Raw genomic sequence first — 18,091 nt, 5'->3', positions numbered from 1 at the left:
AACATTGTCACTTTGGATGGTAATTCTTATTAAGAGGGTAAAATTGTCATTTTATCTTTTGGGGGTAACTTTGCTTAACGTCAGGGGGAGGGTTGACATTTTTGCAAAATTTAGGGTGTACTTGCCATTTCGAATAGTTATAGGGGGTGTCCATGAAGTTTGCCCGAAAAATAATGAAAATGGTTTAAGATAAGCTGCCATTTCCTTCTGCCTCCATTTTATCATCTCTGTCATCTTGTCTCCATTGAAAGCCTCACTACAGCTCTTCACCATTTCAAAAACCCTAAAAAAACCCCTAATTTTCGTTTTCATCTTCTTAGAGGAGAAGACGGAGAGATGAATCATACTCTTCTACTCCCTTCTCCTTCTTCTTCTAGTCCCTCTCGTTCCTTGCTCCTATCTCCGTCTCAGTTCATAAACCCTATTCTTTTCACAAAAAACCCTAGAAATTCTTTAACCAGACGACACCGACATCGAATCTCTGTTACTCGAAGTTCTGCTGAAGATGCAACACAACAAAGAACTCCAGTGAATTCTGAGATCTTCGGGGGTAAGAAGGAGCTCACAGGAATCCAATTACTTGCTGGAGGGTTGCCACCTCCGGTTAGGTTAGCGAGTTCGGTTATCATCGTTGCAGGTGCTCTTGCTGCTGGGTATGGTCTTGGTTATCGGATTGGAGGGTCTCGAAATACGGGATTGGGTGGTGCTGTTGCTCTTGGTGCGGCTGGTGGTGCTGCGGTCTATGCGTTGAATTCTTGCTTACCGGAGGTTGCGGCCGTGAATTTGCATAATTTCGTGTTGAGTTCTGATGACCCAGGGGCTTTGGAAAGGGAAGATGTTGAAGGGATAGCCAAAAAGTGAGTTAATTTCATTATCTTCTGAGTTTGTTGATTGTTTCTAATTGATGTACTTGGTGGGAAATCATGGGTTACATTAGAACCAACATTTGCCAATTCTTTTAGTGTTATCAAGTTTGTCAGAGCTGTATAAAGTTCTAATTTGTCGGTCTTGAGTATATGTTTTCGGTTATTCTGGTGGTTATTGGTGTCCAGAGATAATTAGGCCTTTTCTGCTGGGCCTGTTATGAAATTACGAATTCTTGGTTCTATTGGGAATGGGTATATTTGGTGAGAAAAGCATTGTCTGAGGGTCGTTAGATGGTTTACTGAGTACAATGGTTTTGTTCTTCTTTGTCCCTTCATTTGTTCTTGGGCTCTACAATGTGTTTTTTTTTTACCTTTCAGATATGGGGTTAGCAAACAAGATGAGGCCTTCAATGCAGAGCTTTGTGAGTTGTATAGCCGGTAAGTCGGACATTCATTATTTCTTCAGCTGTAGGGCATTTTCCATATTCTGATGTTTGTGGTGCACTGATTCGATGGCTTGACTACCACAAGTTTACTCCATCTTGGCAGGGATAGTATAATGAGGATGTCTAGTTAAGAGAGGTTTCTGTTAATAGTCCTAATATCTGACACATGCCCAATTAGCTGGTGCTTAGCCTTTACAATGTCTATGCCTCTGTCTATCTATCTGTTAATTTGAGGCAAACTATTTTTCTGGCTTGGAGGTGTAAAGGTGGATAAACTCTACTTTGATGAAAGGGTTATCCTGGCCTTGTGGTTGAGAACTTGAGATGGGTTTCCGATTTGACACATGGCTGATCCATATGGTGTACTGCTCTATGTAGTGGTTTCTCTACGGAGCTCAATCTTCATGTGGCTAATAAAGGTTTGGCCATGTAGGCATGTCTATCTCAAAGGCCATTAAGGAAACATTCGTTTGTATTTATTATAATCATCATGTATTAGTACTGGTAGTTACTTTTGATTATGTATTCATTATCTAATAGTATGGAAGAGCTGTTCCATTGTCCCTTTGCTATCTTGCTTTCATTTCTTTTTTTTTGTTTTAAAGAAAGAAAAAGCTTTTATTTACTACTAGTATTACAAGTACCACATTTTCAAGGGCTTGTGGCAGTTCTTGCATTGTCTAATTTTGTATGATGTTGTCTGCTGACTCCTTTAGACTGTTTGACTTCTGCCAGTGGATTCCCTTAATGTGATCTTAGTGTGTCTGTTTAGGTTTGTATCTTCTGTTCTTCCACCTGGAAGTGAGAATCTTGAAGGCAATGAAGTAGAAACCATTATGAAATTTAAGAACGCTCTTGGCATTGATGACCCAGATGCAGCTGCTGTGCACATGGAGGTAGCTAGTGATATTTATTTGGTTATTATTATTATCTTGAAACCTGGCAGTCTTGCAATCTTTATTTTTTTACCTTCATTGATTGAGTTTTGTGTGCTGGACACTTAGATTGGGAGGCGCATCTTCAGGCAAAGGCTGGAAACTGGTGATCGTGATGATGATATAGAGCAGCGTCGGGTAGGTTTCTTGTAACTTATGCCATTTTGACTTGTGATAGCTGTTTGCAAAATATTGTAATTGCATTGAGACTTGAGAGATGATATGAAGCTTGATCATTATTAGTGAGTCTCCAGTGCAGGCATTTCAGAAGCTAATTTATGTTTCAACACTTGTGTTTGGGGAAGCATCAACATTCCTTTTGCCTTGGAAGCGTGTTTTCAAGGTTACTGATTCTCAGGTATTAAATTATTAATCATCAAGTAATGTTATTCGTTATTCTGTATCAGTAAAATATTTATTAGTTGTTTCTTTGCTAGAGCTGCATTTGGTGTTCCATAGTCTTATTTCTCTAATATGGAAATGGAAGGAGTATCTAAATTCACATAACCAAGCCAATCTGTGATCTTCTAGTCTTTAAGACTAACTTTTTGTTTGACAAGTCTTTTACCCTAAATTTGTTGTCAGTTGCTTTAAAAATCATTTTTTTAATAGTTATTAAAAGTCTTAGTTCTTTCATTTGCCAGGTTGAAGTTGCTGTCCGGGACAGTGCCCTGAGACTCTATGCATTGAAGCTAAACTCAGTTGGCAGAGGTGATTCAAGGAACCTTAATGTGATGCTTCTTGGTTTATTCTATTGGCTCTTGCTAAAGCTAAATAGATTTACTTCAGTCATTCAATACATAAAGAAGATGATAAATAACTAAGACAGAAGAAGATGATAAATAAAGCTGGCTGTATCCTTGCCCTATGAAACAATTTTGTAGACATTATACTTGGTAAAATGTTTTATTGTTGCCCATACGTAACAATATTTTAAATAGTCTTAATGAACAGAAGTGACTGTGGGTCTTACTGTATTACTTGTTTCAACTCTGCCTTATCCCAATCAAATGGGGTCGACTACATGGATCTGTGCCCTTCAATCAGCTCTATTCAAGGTCATACTTGATACAAGGCCTACATGAATCTTATAGTAGTACTTGTTTCCAAGTGTTGCTAAATATAAATTGGATTTATAAATTTACCTGTCAAAAAAAAGAAGGTAATGAAATGAATATGTTTTCTTTTTTTCCTTTTTTTTCTTCATTTTTTTGTAGTTTTTTTTTTTTTTTTTGGGGATGAATGAGTGGAAAAGTATTTATAACATGGGAATGTAAAAATCCTCCAATGCACAATAAAATGGAAATATTAGAATGATACTTAAAAATCCTCCTATTTGAGCTATGTATCCAAGTTTTCATATTAGAATGATATTTGATTAGAAAATCTTTATTAACAACACAATTGATGAATGAAGAGATGATCCTCTTTTTTCCCCTTTCCCTTGTACCTGAGAGACTCCGAAAGGGGTTCCAGCCTTTTTAGGCTTCTTCCAGAGCATATAATGCATATTTATCTTCTTATGAACAACCTCTCAGCCAAAGATATCACACGTGGTAGGGACTGGCAATTTACATATAGACGTTGAGTGAGAACAGTCCATTATCACGAGTAGATTTGCATAGAGCCATGAGGAAAGATTTAGAAGTGTAAGTACTAATTACCATTGCCATCAGGAGACACCCTCCTATCCTGTTTTGCACTGAAGACTAAGACATCTTCGTGTTTTTTTTTCTTTTTTGACAGAAGTCGTTTTCGGAGCTATTTAAATTGTAGTTTTGGTAAAAAATGGAATGCATCTATATCACTGCATCCTGGTAATAGTATAACCTGTGTGATGTGTGATGTATGATGTATGATGTATGCTAATTTTTTTATGCACCGTCTCGTAATTCCTGATACTTAAAAATAGGAAGAAAGAACGCTGCCAGGCTGCGTAGACTACGCTAGCGTCTCTATGTTTCTACCTCTCTCCTTCCACAATAGTAGGCAGATATGTCATTTCATAGGAGGGAGGAGAGAGAGAGAGACAGTGAGGCGCTAGCGTGGCATACACAGCTTGACAGTGTTCTTTCTCCCTTAAAAGGATTCTATCTATTGTATGACTTATTTCAAAAAGAAAGGAAAAGAAATCCAAGAAAGAAGAAAACACTATTGGATTGGAACTGTACTTTGTTTATTACTCTGTTGTGCTATCAGTTTGTTTGTTCGGCTTCAGTAGCACATATAACAGCCACTCTTGGTTTTCTAATTCTAATAAGAGTCTTTTAGCATATTTATCCATAGATTTTGATGAAGAGCATGTTGTCAATAACTCAGTAATTTGTGTGTATATATGACAATCTTGCATTTGCAGTTCAAATGCAAATAAAATTTGAATTTTTTGTCTAGATATTGATGACCATCAGCTTGTTAGCCTGAGGGAAGCACACCGTCAATATCGACTTTCGGAGGAGGTAGGCATTCTTGTATGCTTGTTATATAATGATTTGAAGATGTTTTCTGTAGTTTGAGTTTTTATAAACACTTATAGATGCGGTAGGTTTTGTTTCTTCACAGCTTGCTGCTGACATGTTCCGGGAACATACAAGAAAACTGGTTGAGGAGAACATTTCAAAGGCACTTGATATCTTGAAGTCCAGGACAAGAGCAGTGTATGACATCTATTGTTTTAATTCATGTTGTAGATAGTATCCTGAGGTTGTAGTTGTGTATATATCTTCTTTCTCTGTTTAAGAAGAGCAAAACTATTAGTGGGGAAAAGTTCTTCTAGGCAAACCACTGAAAAGAATCTCTCTTTTGACATCATACCTCATTTGTGACACATAGAAGGTGATTTGGCAATTCAAACTGTTGGATATCTGTGGAATGGTCTGAATTAGCAATGAGTGAAATTTCAGATCCAAATTCAGCTAATTTCCTTCCATGTATGCCCGTGTCTCCCTGTACTTTTCAGCCGTCTGTGTATTGGCATGCACCCTTCAATATTCCTGGATTTTCAAAGCTTTATTTTGACACTTCGCCAACTACAATTTGACTGGAACTTGACATATATGCAGGGACCTCGTGATTTACCAATCTACAAAATTTGGGCACCATGAGCTCCCATGTGCAGATATTCACCCGCCTAGAGCTTTATAAGAGAGCCGCCCATGAAAAACGGCTTCCTCATTTTTAAATTGCTTCATCTTTGAGCTATTATGTTCTAAGCTTGTGCCCTTTTGGTGCTGGCTTAAAAATGTTTTGTTTCTTCTCCATACTAAAAGTGGAAGAAGATATCTTGTTCAAAGTATTGCATGAGAATGCGGTCTAAATAGAAGTATTCCAATGGAGTGTCCTAATGTTCTTTGGAGCATTGAACATGAGCTTATTGGATAAATTATGAAAATTGACTGAATTTACACAACATCCATATCATCCGTTTTGGCTAACAGAACCAGGGTTTCCAGCAGGGGAACAACAGAGGTGGTGGAAGTGCTGGATGAAGTTTTGGCATTTAATAATTTGCTTATGTCATTAAACAAACATCCTGACGCTGAACGCTTTGCTCCTGGGGTTGGACCTGTTTCTTTAATAGGTAAACATGCTACTTGACACTGAATGGAACTTTGTGTTCCTTACATGTGATAAGCATAGGCACTGATTTCCTTGTTTCTCTGGATTAGGTGGTGAGTACGACGGTGACAGAAAGATGGATGACTTGAAGCTCCTCTATAGAGCTTATGTGGTAGAATCTTTGTCAAGCGGTCGCTTGGAAGAAAATAAGGTATACTCTTTCTCTCTCTCTCGCAACTTTGTTTGTAGATTTGGTGACATGTAGCTCATCTGGTCATGTCCTAATGACTAAATTTTAATGTCAATGTTTTAAGATAGAGGGTTTTCTTTAAGCTTGAAGTTCCAACTTCTGGTCACCGTAAACATATTTTGGTTTTCTTTAACCTTGAAATTCCAACTTCTGGCCATAGTTGTCAAGGCAGCAAGGCGACCTAAGGCAGCGAAGGGGTGCCTAAGCGCTTAGGCGACAAGGTTCCCGCCTAGGCGCCCAAGTGTTATTTTTTATTTCTCCTCTTTTCCAACATTATTTAGTATGCTACAATATGTACCTTATATCATAAAAAATCAACATTAAGCCAAATCAAGTCATAAAAAATCAATATTAAGCAACAAGAAGTCATAAAAAATCAGCATTAAGTCACATTAAGTAATTAAAAATCAATATTAAGCCATATAAAGTCATAAAAAATCAACATAGAACTAGAAGACAGCAGAACTGAAGAAGCAAGCTTTTGGAATTTGAAACAATCAAAGCATATATTTGGTTATATTGTTCTTAAAAATATGATCTTATCAATAAGTAATTAAACTGCTATCGATTTAGGGAAATGATCTTGTTCTCTAAGAAGTTTGACTGATCAAATGATTTTATTTTGGGAAGATATCTACCCCCTCCCCTCTAAGTTTGCCTAATATCAATCCAGTACCCAAGTTTTGAAAAATATCTACCCCCTCCCCTACTTTATAAAGATTATATCAATCGTACCCTAACCATGTAACGGCGTTAAAAAAACCTGTGTAAAGACAAAATTACCCTTTTTAATATCTATGGAAAACATTTGTCTTTCTCCCTTGATTATGAAAAGACTATATTACCCTTATGTAGAGTTAAAAGGCAAATCAAACGAATCTTGGCTTTCATTGATCAACTTCGACAACTCCGACTTGGGTAACCTTAATTTTACCCTCACCATGCCGGCGTCGGTCACGAGACTTCTTTCCTTCACGGACGACAAATCTGAAGTTGCCCGTCGGGTTAACATGAGGCTTTCCATTCTCTCTTTTGCACTCGTCCGAACCCCTGTCATCACTTTCCTCTAAAGAATATTCTTATCTTCTTGTTGAGGAAATTTTGTTTCCTTGGCTTCAGTTCTTGTTGTGGTTCCAAAGGCTTTGCTTTGATGCCGAAGTGCTTCACAGCTTCTGATTCTATGAGGATATGGCCTGGGTAGTCTTTCGTTACTTCCTCTACTTTTAATGGCGTTTTAAACTTAACCGTCTCGCCATCTACGGTCATCACCTTCGCTAACCTTCTCCTTCTCCTATTATATTTCCCATTTTTTGTTTTGTGAATTTTGAATTCGAAACTCAGGCTTCTCTCTTGTTCCAGCAAGAGAACGATTTGGGAGAACTAACTCTGTTCTTCTATTTATAAGAAGAAATGGATAGATAGATAGATAAGAAGGAAGAGATGGAGGCGAAGAGAGAGAGAGCCCGTGATATGTGGGCCAAACTCGTATTTGGAGGTGTTGAAGGAGATGGATTTTTGTAATTAAATATTGATTAACATAAATAAAATATTAATGTGAAAAAGATGAGAGAATAAAGCTTCTCAAGTCTTCCTAGTTCTCGTGTGAATGTGTGAAATTTGGGGAAGATTCGTTTCTTCTGCTTTGCCGCTGTGCTGTTTATTTGTTATGATGGTGGTCTTGGCCGCTGCTGCGAATAATACGAAGAAGAAGAGGATCTGCCAGAGAAGAAGAAACCAGAGAAGCAGAGGACGAAGAAACGGAACAGGCAGTTAGAGACAAGAAGAAGGTGGGGCCAGTTCGGTTGTTTGTCTTCTTTGTTTTTTTTTTTGTTTTTTGGTAGAACGTCTTCTTTCCCTTGTTTATTTCTTCATTTTTTAGTTGCAGGTATGAAAAGGTTTTTGGCTTTTGGGGAAAAACGATGAAATGGGGTTTGATTTTGAGAGAAAAACGATAAAAAAATGCCTTTTGGGGGAAAAACGATAAAAAAAGGGGATTTTGGGATTGGAGGGGTAAAATTGGAATTAAAATAACTTTAGGGTAATTTGGGGTTTTAGATAAATTAGATTTGTCCACGTCATCAGTTAATAGTCATTTTTAACGGTTAGGGTACGGTTGATATAATCTTTATAAAGTAGGGGAGGGGGTAGATATTTTTCAAAACTTGGGTACTGGATTGATATTAGGCAAAGTTAGAGGGGAGGGGGTAGATATTTTCCCTTTTATTTTTACATGAGATTTTTTGTATTAGGTAGAACACCAAACCAGTTTTCCAACAAATCCAAGATTGCTTAAATCTGATTTATATGGTAGGAGTTATGTTCCAGTCAAACCTTATTTGGTGTGCGTGAATGCTATCAAAATCGCTCTGAATGAAAATATTTTTTAAATATCAAAACAAATGAATATTTTACTGCACTTTGTGATGCAGATTCATCATCAAATAGGGCTTGTTTCATTGGGAATAAGTGTAGGGTTGGGATATATATATGTTGGGCCTTTGTTCCCAAGGGTTTTCTATGTATTAGGCCACTTTAGTGGGCCTGAAATAGGGGTATATAGGTTGCATACGGGATTAGTCCAATACTTAGTTTTTATTTTGTGTTTTTAATTGAACCGGTTTAAATTGGTTGCATCCAATTGGTTCAATTGGTCTAATTTAAGTGAAGTGATCCTATTGGCTAAGAGGTTCTTATATCCTATTGGCTACTAGGGAATCTTCTTTATTTTAAGTAGTTTAAGTTGTTTTAAGTCATTAGGACTCTATTTTGAGTCTATTTGAGTTTCCTAGTCAGTTTAAGTTGCCTAATAGGTTAGGGATAAGGTTAGGCCATTCCTTTTTAGTGTCTAAGTCTATTTTTGAGTCTTCTATATAAGTTTGTAAGGGAGGCCAGCATTGTATACGAATTTGATTAATGAAAAAGCTTTTGTTTGCTGCCATAGCTGCTGCTCTGCTCTGTTGAGTGAACCTTGTGAGTAATATCAAGGCTACCTTGTGGGTAATATCAAGGTGAAGGGATTGGTGGACTCCGATCGACTCCTTGCATCTTGTAGATCGGGAGGTCTTTCTTCTAGTTCTTCAAAGCTGCTACCATTGAAGATTTAATCTTTCAAGTAAGTAGTTTATTAATTCAGCATTTAACCTTCTTCTTCTAATCCTCTAACCTAAGCCCCATCTACTCCTATTATCACCCCTTTCATTAATCCATAGATCCATTAGAACCCTAAAACCCTAAATCCAATTCTACCCTAAATTGCAGAATTTTGTAACTCATCCAAACCCTAACTTCTTTATACCAAAATAACCCCCTAGACCTGCCCATTAATACCCTATAAACCTCTTTCCTAAAATCTGCCCCTAAACCCTAGATGTCACAAACAGTCCATTTTCATAAGGCCTCTAACCCGAAACCTTAGATTTCCAACTTCATCCAAATTGATCCAAACCTACACCAATAGACTCATAAAATTCTGCACATCATTACCAAATAAAACCCTAAGTTAAAACCCTAACCATAACCCTAATTCTGCCCTAATTAGCCTAAGCTGTCCCAATCGGCCAGCCTTGTTAAGAGATCCTATTACCCTGGTTCTTAGTGGGATTACTCCTACCTAGGACTACATTACTTTGGGTTTTTAGCAATGTTTTACCATATTAAAACTTATGGAATTTTTAGATTTGAGAAAAAAACTCAGCATTAGAAAGTTGAAAATTTCACCTACCGCCAAAAATTCAATTTTTGTTCTTGAACGCGGGGGGGGGGGGGTTAGCTTTTATTTTTTTGGAATTTGATTTTTGAACTATTTTTATTGGATTCAAATAGGGGGTATTTGTTTATTTATGAATAATATCTTAAGTAAATGTTTTTATACAAAAATGATATTTGGCATAAATAGGTGCCAGAACTTGGTCTGATACCAATTAAACCAGTGCAAGGCACCCTACACTATGGCGGCAGTCACCTAGGCCCCTAGAGATCCACCTAGATGCCCAGGCGACGCCTTGACAACTATGCTTCTGGTCACCATAAACTTATTTACGTTAGTTGTTATCTTTCAAACTTCATCTATTTTGGCACAATTTCCTTGATAGGGTTTTTATTTTTATTTGTTTTTATATCATTGTATATGTGCTTGTAATGATTGATATCAACATTACTAAGTTTGTCGTTCGCCATTTGTGCATGCTGTCATGCATTCCCTTTGAAGGCATTTCTCTAATATCAATGGATGCTAATGCATACAAGGTTGGAAATAGTTGAGAAGAAAGAATGAGATGAATTGACTGGCTTGTCTAGAATGACAAAGGCCTTGTTTATTTATAAATGAGATTACCAGATAAGAAAGATATGAAAGATAAGGACTAACTCAACATGTCTTATCAAACATACAGATACAATGAACATGGACATCTTTAACATTAACACTCCCTCCCAAGTTGATGCATAGTTGTCCCACATGCCCAACTTGAATACAATAGGATGGAATGATTTAGAAGTCAGTTACTCCCTTGGTGAATGCATAAGCTAGCTGTTTCTCGGAGGTGACAAACGGAATGCAGATTGTGCCTTGCTCAAGTTTTTCCTTGATGAAATGTCTGTCAATCTCTATATGCTTGGTTCTGTCATGCTGGCCTGGATTATGGGCTATACTGATTGCTGCCTTATTTTCACAGTAGAGCAGCATAGGGTCTTCAAATGTTACCCCTAGATCACCAAGCAACCCCTTGTGCCATATGAGTTCACATACACCTTGTGCCATGGCCATGTACGGAAGAGTGATTGATTCAGATTGAAGGGACTAAAAGAGCCAGGGTCAGGCCTAGATTAACCATAGGAGAAGTGATGAGGAAAGAAGTGCATAGCTTAGGCCTCGTATCATGCATGACGTTGAATAGAGCTGATTGGAGAGCAAGGATTCATGTGGCCGACCCCATTTATTTGTGATAAGGCTATCTTCTTCTTGTTGTATTCAACCTTAACTCATGCAAGAGTTAAGGGTTTGAGTTTTGCAACTTTGACAACAAGCCTCTTAATAGGAAGATATTCAAATGAAAGCTCACTGCGTAACCTTCTGTTTTGGGTGAATATAGAAGATAAATTGCAACTCCTTTAACCTATTGGCCCTTGTTGCTACAATAATACAAGCAATAAATGCTTTTAAAGGGCTTTAGAGGGGAGTAATGAAGTCCCTATTTATAGCTACATTCATAACGGTAGGAAAGTAGCTGATTATAGCTGTTAGACTTCCTCCAGTCGACCGTCCCTTGTGTCTGGTCGACTGTCCTGACTAGCTGTTAGAGCCAATGAATCTATTTAGCCTTCAACCACTATTTTGTCCGGTCAACTCTTCTGGCATCTGGTCGACCGACTGCAGTCCAAAATCCAGACTTTGCTCTGGGGAAGAATTCTCTAATAGAACAAGGCTCTGTCCAGTCGACCGTCTGTTAAGCTGATCGTCCATCTGGATTTGGCTGCTATGGCTTGTCAAGCCAGTCTTTTGCCGGTCGACTGGTTCTTGAAGCCGATCTATTATGTCCTAAGAGATTGGTTTACTCCCTTATTTCCTTGGGAGTGATTATATATTTTAAAGAGGGGTATCTAGGCGAATGGAGTGAAACATAGAATCACAAGAGAATATACAAGCAAAAGCCTAATCCTTTGATCACTTGAAGCTTGGACTTGCTCACTTTATTCCAATGATGTGTGTAGCTTCTTCCAAGTCATTGACATTCATCCACTTCTTGAATAGCCGTGGGTTGGTGAAGATTGTATCTTGTGATCTTCAAGCTTAGGCTTAGGCTTGCTGTTTCATTGCTCTTCAAGCGACACTTGCTTGATACGTCCAGTTAAGCTTAGGCTTGCTGTTTCATTGGTTGCTCTTTTTGAGCTTGTTTGGAATATAAAAACCTTTCAACACTTGACAAATCATTAGTATTCCCAAAACCATCATGACCAATCTAGGTCATCACTAAGGTGTCCAATTTGCCACTATCAACTAGGTGTTCATGATTTATCATCAGTAAAACATATCTCCACATTATGGAGTACTGGGCAAAATCCAACATGGAAACATGAATAAGGGGTGAAATTCCTGTATCTTAACCTATTTCTGGGTGCCACTGGATCACTCAATCTGGTTGGCATATTTTGGGTCTGTAGTAACTTGGTCACACCTCCGTAGCATACCGACCCCCTTGCTTCTGGTGGTGTGGTTGTTGAGACTTGTGAATATTGGGTTTTTCTAGCATTTCATTTCAAAGCCACAAGTTGATAAGAAAATATCAGCGAATGGTTCACAGACTTCACATTTTACTTGTATTGAAAGAAAGTGCATTTAGGATGCCACTAGTGGTTACAAGTTATTGTTCTTTAACTGGTCAAGAAAAGGGGCAAAGGGGTATCTGACGCTCCTTTGAACACTTAGTAGATCTTTGTTCAAAATTTAATTTGATTGGAGTTTGAAAAATCATCCTATTTATAGAATTCTACATTGCTCGTGTCCAGGCAGTGAGTGGATGAGTCAATGTAGATATGGTGCATCTTGTGTTTATGCCCACTTAAGTCTCCTTTAGCCTTACAAGAGTTGTATATTTTCTGTCAAAGCTTCAATTGCGGTGGATGTTTATCCAACTTTTCAGCTTCATGAGAAAGAAGTAGGGAGTAATAAGGAAGCTAGAGAGAATGCTGATTGTTATATACATTGTCTGGTTGAATTTTGACACTGTGATTTCTAAGATAGACCTATGGGTGGTTCGAGGTATGAGGGCATGGATAATGCATGTAATTTCCCAACACCCTTCTGCAAAGAGATTCAACAGTATGAATCATAGTTATCAAGGTGGGAAGGTGACCATGGCGTTTTAGAGGGCCAAAAACCAAGATGACACCGACATGGCGGCAAGGTGCTCGCCCAGGCGTCCAAGGTGACCAAGGTGCCTGGACGCCATGCGACGCCTTGATAACTATGGTATGAGTAACTTAGTAGAGTGATCCCTTACTTTCAAGTTTCATCATAGAATCTGGTCAGCAGGAAAACCAAGCAGTGGACCAAACACAATTAGGTGATTCGTAGATGTGCCTTTTCTTGTTAGTATTTGATTGGCTCAAATCATATCCTGAGAATCTGTGTTCTTTAAATATATCATAACCTTTTTTTGATATGGAGCTTAACCATCCTTTTCGTCCCTTTACTGTTTTATGTAGCTTGTGTCTTTGAACCATTTGAAGAACATATTTGGTCTAGGCAAACGTGAGGCTGAAGCGATTATGGTGGAAGTTACCTCAAAAATCTATCGTAGACGTCTTGCACAGTCTGTTTCTAGTGGTGATTTAGAGGCTGCGGATAGCAAAGCGGCCTTCCTTCAGAACCTCTGTGATGAATTGCACTTTGATCCACAGAAGGCCAGTGAGATCCATAACGGTATTTTATTTTTCAGAACTGTAATATCTCAAGTTAACTATTGGAAATCCTATTTACTTTATCTGTATGATCACTTTCCTTCATGGGCATGAGATTTTATTTAGCTTTTAAATTTTAACTTGTGTTTAATAAAAGTTGCATAGTGTGCTTTGAGATATTCTGTTGTTTATGTCGAGTGATTTTGCAAAATATTTTCCTTTGTAATTGGAACAATTATAAATTTAATGCATAGGGCTATTGTTGTAGGAAAGGAGAAGTACCATGTGGCATTGGCCGGTTATTACCGTGTCCTGATATTTCTTAGTACCAAAATCCATTTTCCTTGTTAAAAAAGAATATGATTTTTTTTTTTCATTTCATCTCAGAAATTTATCGACAAAAACTTCAGCAATCTGTTGCTGATGGAGAATTGAGTGAGGAGGATGTTGCTATGTTGTTGCGTTTACGAGTTATGCTCTGCATTCCTCAATCGACTGTGGAAGCAGCACATGCTGATATTTGTGGCAGCCTGTTTGAAAAGGTAAACTATTATAATCATCTATTGTTTTTTTTCCTTTTAAATGAAACTTCAGGTCATCGTACTGGCTTTAGGAATTGGGATTGCAATTGCAATTCTCACAGAAAGAACTTAATTATAAACTGATTCTCAAATATGCACTACACCTCCGTATGGAGGAATTTACAAGAACTGTTCTTAAACAAACCTAATTACCTCCAATTTAGTGAAGTTCTGAAGACACTAATTCCATTGCAAATTGTGAACTCCCCCCCCCCCCCCAAGCCCCCACAAAAAAAAATCTAATGGGTAAAGACCAATTAATAGTTAGTTTTTGGATGGAACTCACCCTATTCACAAAGGATTGCAAGATCTCGGATCATTAAATAAATATCTGGGTGACCTTTCTGTTGGATCCAATATCAAACTAAAACAGGAAATTTCTGTCTCTTGGAACCTAGCATAGGAAAATGAGACCCTAAAAATACTTGCATTTCCACAAGAGTAATTATCTTTCATAAGGCCTTGGGAGTTGTGATCTCTTCTTGGGTCTACATGCTACCTTTTTTGGCCTATTGCCTAGGTTTGTATGGCATATTGGCATATACCATGTTTTCATTGTTATTTGAGCATATTGGTTTTTTGGCAAGTTGTAAATAATGTGTTTATGCTTTTATCTAAAAGAAAATACTGTGTTTGTACCTTTATGGTATAACAAAATTCTGATAGACTAGCTAATTGATCATTCTGTTGGGCCACTGCTAGTCTCTGGCCTTCCTCCTGGGTTCTGTTTATTTCAGCATCAGGGTTAAATTGGTTATTTATTTGCGCATGAAGAATGCTGCTTATTTTCAGTTTGTCTGACATAAATCATTGTCAGTTGGATGGAATCCATCCAGTTTGGTGATAGCAGTTCTTTTGTTGGGTTTGACACTAACATGTAAGTCCTTCTCAGGTCGTGAGGGATGCAGTTGCTTCAGGTGTTGATGGATATGATCCTGATGTCAGAGCCTCTGTAAGGAAGGCTGCACATGGCTTGCGCTTAACAAGGGAAGCTGCCATGGCTATTGCTAGCAAGGCGGTGAGTATCATCAGTCTTGCTCTACATTTTTTTTATATTTCTCTCTTTGTTTATTGTATTTTTTATCCATGAGCCATGAGTCACATGCCCTACATGTCAAATAATTGGGTTATCCTTCTTGAATTGTTGAACTCAATATGTTATATCTCATAATCAGAATCATGTAGTAAGTGAATTCTGGAGGTTTGGTTCACAGAAGTTCTGTGCCATCACTAAAACATTTATGACGTTAAGCACATGAATCTGTTGGATTAGATGACTGTAGCAAGACAGTAATTAGGCTTCATCTTTTCAGTCTTTCCTGAAATGGTATATGAATATCAAAAGAATGTTATGTATCCAATTCTAATATGCTTTCCCATACTCCCAATGTCGATGTAGGTGCGCAAGATTTTTATGAACTACATACAACGATCACGAGCAGCTGGTAGCCGTACTGGGTCCGCTAAAGAGCTAAAGAAGATGATAGCATTCAATACCTTGGTTGTTACTGAATTAATTGCAGATATCAAGGGAGAACCCACTGATACTGCATCACAAGAGCCAGTTAAGGAGGAGGAGAAACAAGTAGATGAAGAAGAGGAATGGGAGTCCCTTCAGACTCTGAGGAAAACAAGACCCAGCAAGGAGCTTGAAGTAAAGCTAGGGAAGCCTGGTCAAACAGAGATAACTCTGAAGGATGACCTATCAGAAAGGGATAGGGTGGACCTTTACAAGACATACTTGCTTTTCTGCATCACTGGAGAGGTCACTAATATTCCATTTGGGGCCCAAATCACCACAAAGAAGGACAATTCAGAGTATCTGCTACTAAATCAACTGGGTGGGATACTAGGGTTGTCTGGTAAGGAGATTGTGGAAGTTCATAGGAGTCTTGCTGAGCAGGCTTTCAGGCAACAAGCAGAAGTAATTTTAGCTGATGGGCAGCTTACCAAGGCCAGGATTGAGCAGCTTAATGAAGTGCAGAAGCAGGTAGGTTTGCCAGCAGAGTATGCACAAAAAGTTACCAAGAGTATAACAACAACAAAGATGGCGGCTGCAATCGAAACTGCTATCAGTCAGGGAAGACTCAATATAAAGCAAATCCGGGAACTGAAGGAAGCTAATGTGGAATTGGACAATATGATCTCGGAAAGCTTACGAGAGAACCTCTTTAAGAAAACTGTTGATGAGATTTTCTCATCAGGTACTGGGGAGTTTGGTGAGGAGGAAGTATATGAGAAGATTCCAATAGATCTTAGGATAAATGCTGAGAAGGCGAAAGGTGTTGTTCATGAGCTTGCTCGGACAAGGCTGTCCAACTCATTAATTCAGGCTGTGGCACTCTTACGGCAGAGGAACCATAAAGGAGCGGTATGAACTAAGTAGCTTGTTGCTAATTAGATGACATTGGTAGCTTTTAGTGAGTTTTGCTCTTACCCAACTACATGCATGCTTAGTCTGATTTTGTTCATTCAGGTTTCCTCTCTTAATGACATGTTAGCATGTGACAAAGCTGTGCCTGCTGAGCCGCTGTCGTGGGAGGTGCCTGAGGAGCTTTCTGACCTTTTCACCATCTATATGAAGAGTGATCCAGCACCAGAGAAGCTCTCCCGTTTACAGTATCTGCTGAGCATTAGTGACTCAACAGCTGCTGCTCTACGAGAGATGGGAGATAGAGGACTTCCGTCCATTGAGGCCGAAGAAGACTTTGTTTTACCTAAGATTTGACAATTTTCCGCACCCCCCCCCTTCCCCCCCTTCCCCCCCCCCTTCTCCAAAACCCACCCACCCACCCAACCAATGCTTCATATAGATACAACATAAAGGCATTTTTCCCCTTGCACCTTTCTTTTTTAGTTAGTGGTCTGATGGCTTTAGGAAGGTAATGATAGCAATATGTTGATTGTAATGCTTGGTGTTTGCTTGAATTCAGTGTAGGGGTGGTAAGAAATCATAAAGTGTAGAAGCAAGAGGCTCTTAATAATTCACAGCCGAGAAGAAGTCAATATATTTTAGATTGCTTGACTATTTCAAATTTGCTGGACTAAACTGTATTGCAGCTTTTTCTCATGGGTCTGACCGTTGAAGCTTTGTTAGTCCTAGCATACCAAACACTCTCTTTCTCGGATGCTTCATACTTGAACTCTTCCCATTACCAGATGCAACTGGTAAGGGGACCTCATCTCTCTGTTTTTGTGTTAAATCATGGGATCTAGTGAGAACTTGTGCATTTTGCATTTTGCATTTCTGTTCTTGTAACCCATCACTTGAGCTGTCTATTGCAGGATTTTGGTCCCAATCAATTAGGGCGTTCATCATGAAAGCCAAGAATTGTTTCCTTCTAGTCGAGTAGAAGAGTCACCAACCAACCAACAGAACTGTGATTTGTCTTAAAGATGCTATGATGGACTCATCATGGTCAACTAACATAACATTTTCGGTACATATTTCTGTAGGTCTCTGGTCCCCTTTAAAAGCTTCCATAAAATTAAGAGGCTTCAAGGTTTTCGGAGTTGGTGGTATAACACTTAACTTGCTAGCAAAGTAGGATTAAAATGGGTAGTGAAGTCAATAGATAATTTAGTGAGTAGTGACTACCAATGACACACAATGTGTTTTGTACTCGCATGACATTAAGAACATGCCAAGGGATGAAATTCGCAGGTGGATTAGAAATTATTTTCAATCCTTCAAAATGTTTCAAAATGGCTGTTACTTCCTCCTTTTTGGAACTAATAGCTATGCATAGATTTTTTTAGAACACTCATTCTGAAGCTCCTGCATTTAAAGAAGCAAAGACACTAGTTTCAACTTTTGCGAGTACACATTACTAGAATGGGATACAAAATCATCATTTTGAACTCCGTGAAATAGAAAATTTAGCACTTTTAAAACATTGTAATTTATTGGAAGGTCGCCATTGCTGCAACATACCATCAAGGGGTCCTCAAAGCCTGAGAAAATAAATTGGAATCATCATTGGAGACACAATTTGAATCCAAGTTTAAGGTTGGTTACATATCTAACCACTAATAAGGGAAAAGTAGAGTATAACATTTT

The 18,091-nt window shown here is 38.3% G+C and overlaps 1 protein-coding gene and 1 pseudogene across 1 annotated transcript; one reads left to right on the top strand and one right to left on the bottom strand.

The window, feature by feature from the left end:
• Positions 1-283: 283 nt before the first annotated feature.
• Positions 284-16,768, top strand: LOC122653678 (protein TIC110, chloroplastic). Its single transcript, XM_043847607.1, has 15 exons — positions 284-857; positions 1,245-1,304; positions 2,085-2,208; positions 2,317-2,385; positions 2,507-2,605; positions 2,892-2,958; positions 4,639-4,703; positions 4,807-4,901; positions 5,697-5,824; positions 5,913-6,013; positions 13,256-13,472; positions 13,838-13,992; positions 14,924-15,049; positions 15,431-16,402; positions 16,508-16,768. Exons 1-15 carry the CDS (start codon positions 337-339, stop codon positions 16,757-16,759), a joined length of 3,051 nt encoding a protein of 1,016 aa, XP_043703542.1. The 5' UTR covers positions 284-336; the 3' UTR covers positions 16,760-16,768.
• Positions 6,900-10,817, bottom strand: LOC122653779 (annotated as a pseudogene).
• Positions 16,769-18,091: the final 1,323 nt, after the last annotated feature.

This window comes from Telopea speciosissima, chromosome 3 (assembly GCF_018873765.1).
Source record: "Telopea speciosissima isolate NSW1024214 ecotype Mountain lineage chromosome 3, Tspe_v1, whole genome shotgun sequence".
Taxonomy (NCBI): domain Eukaryota; kingdom Viridiplantae; phylum Streptophyta; class Magnoliopsida; order Proteales; family Proteaceae; genus Telopea; species Telopea speciosissima.
The sequence above is the reverse complement of the archived record's forward strand: the minus strand, read 5'-3'. Positions and strand labels throughout refer to the sequence as shown.

Bases quoted from the DNA above. Each gene is read 5' to 3' on its own strand.
- LOC122653678 (XM_043847607.1), top strand. From the start codon at position 337: ATGAATCATACTCTTCTACTCCCTTCTCCTTCTTCTTCTAGTCCCTCT. The intron at 2,606-2,891 runs GTATTAAATTAT...TTCATTTGCCAG, and splicing joins TCAAGGTTACTGATTCTCAG to GTTGAAGTTGCTGTCCGGGA. The intron at 5,825-5,912 runs GTAAACATGCTA...TCTCTGGATTAG, and splicing joins TGGACCTGTTTCTTTAATAG to GTGGTGAGTACGACGGTGAC.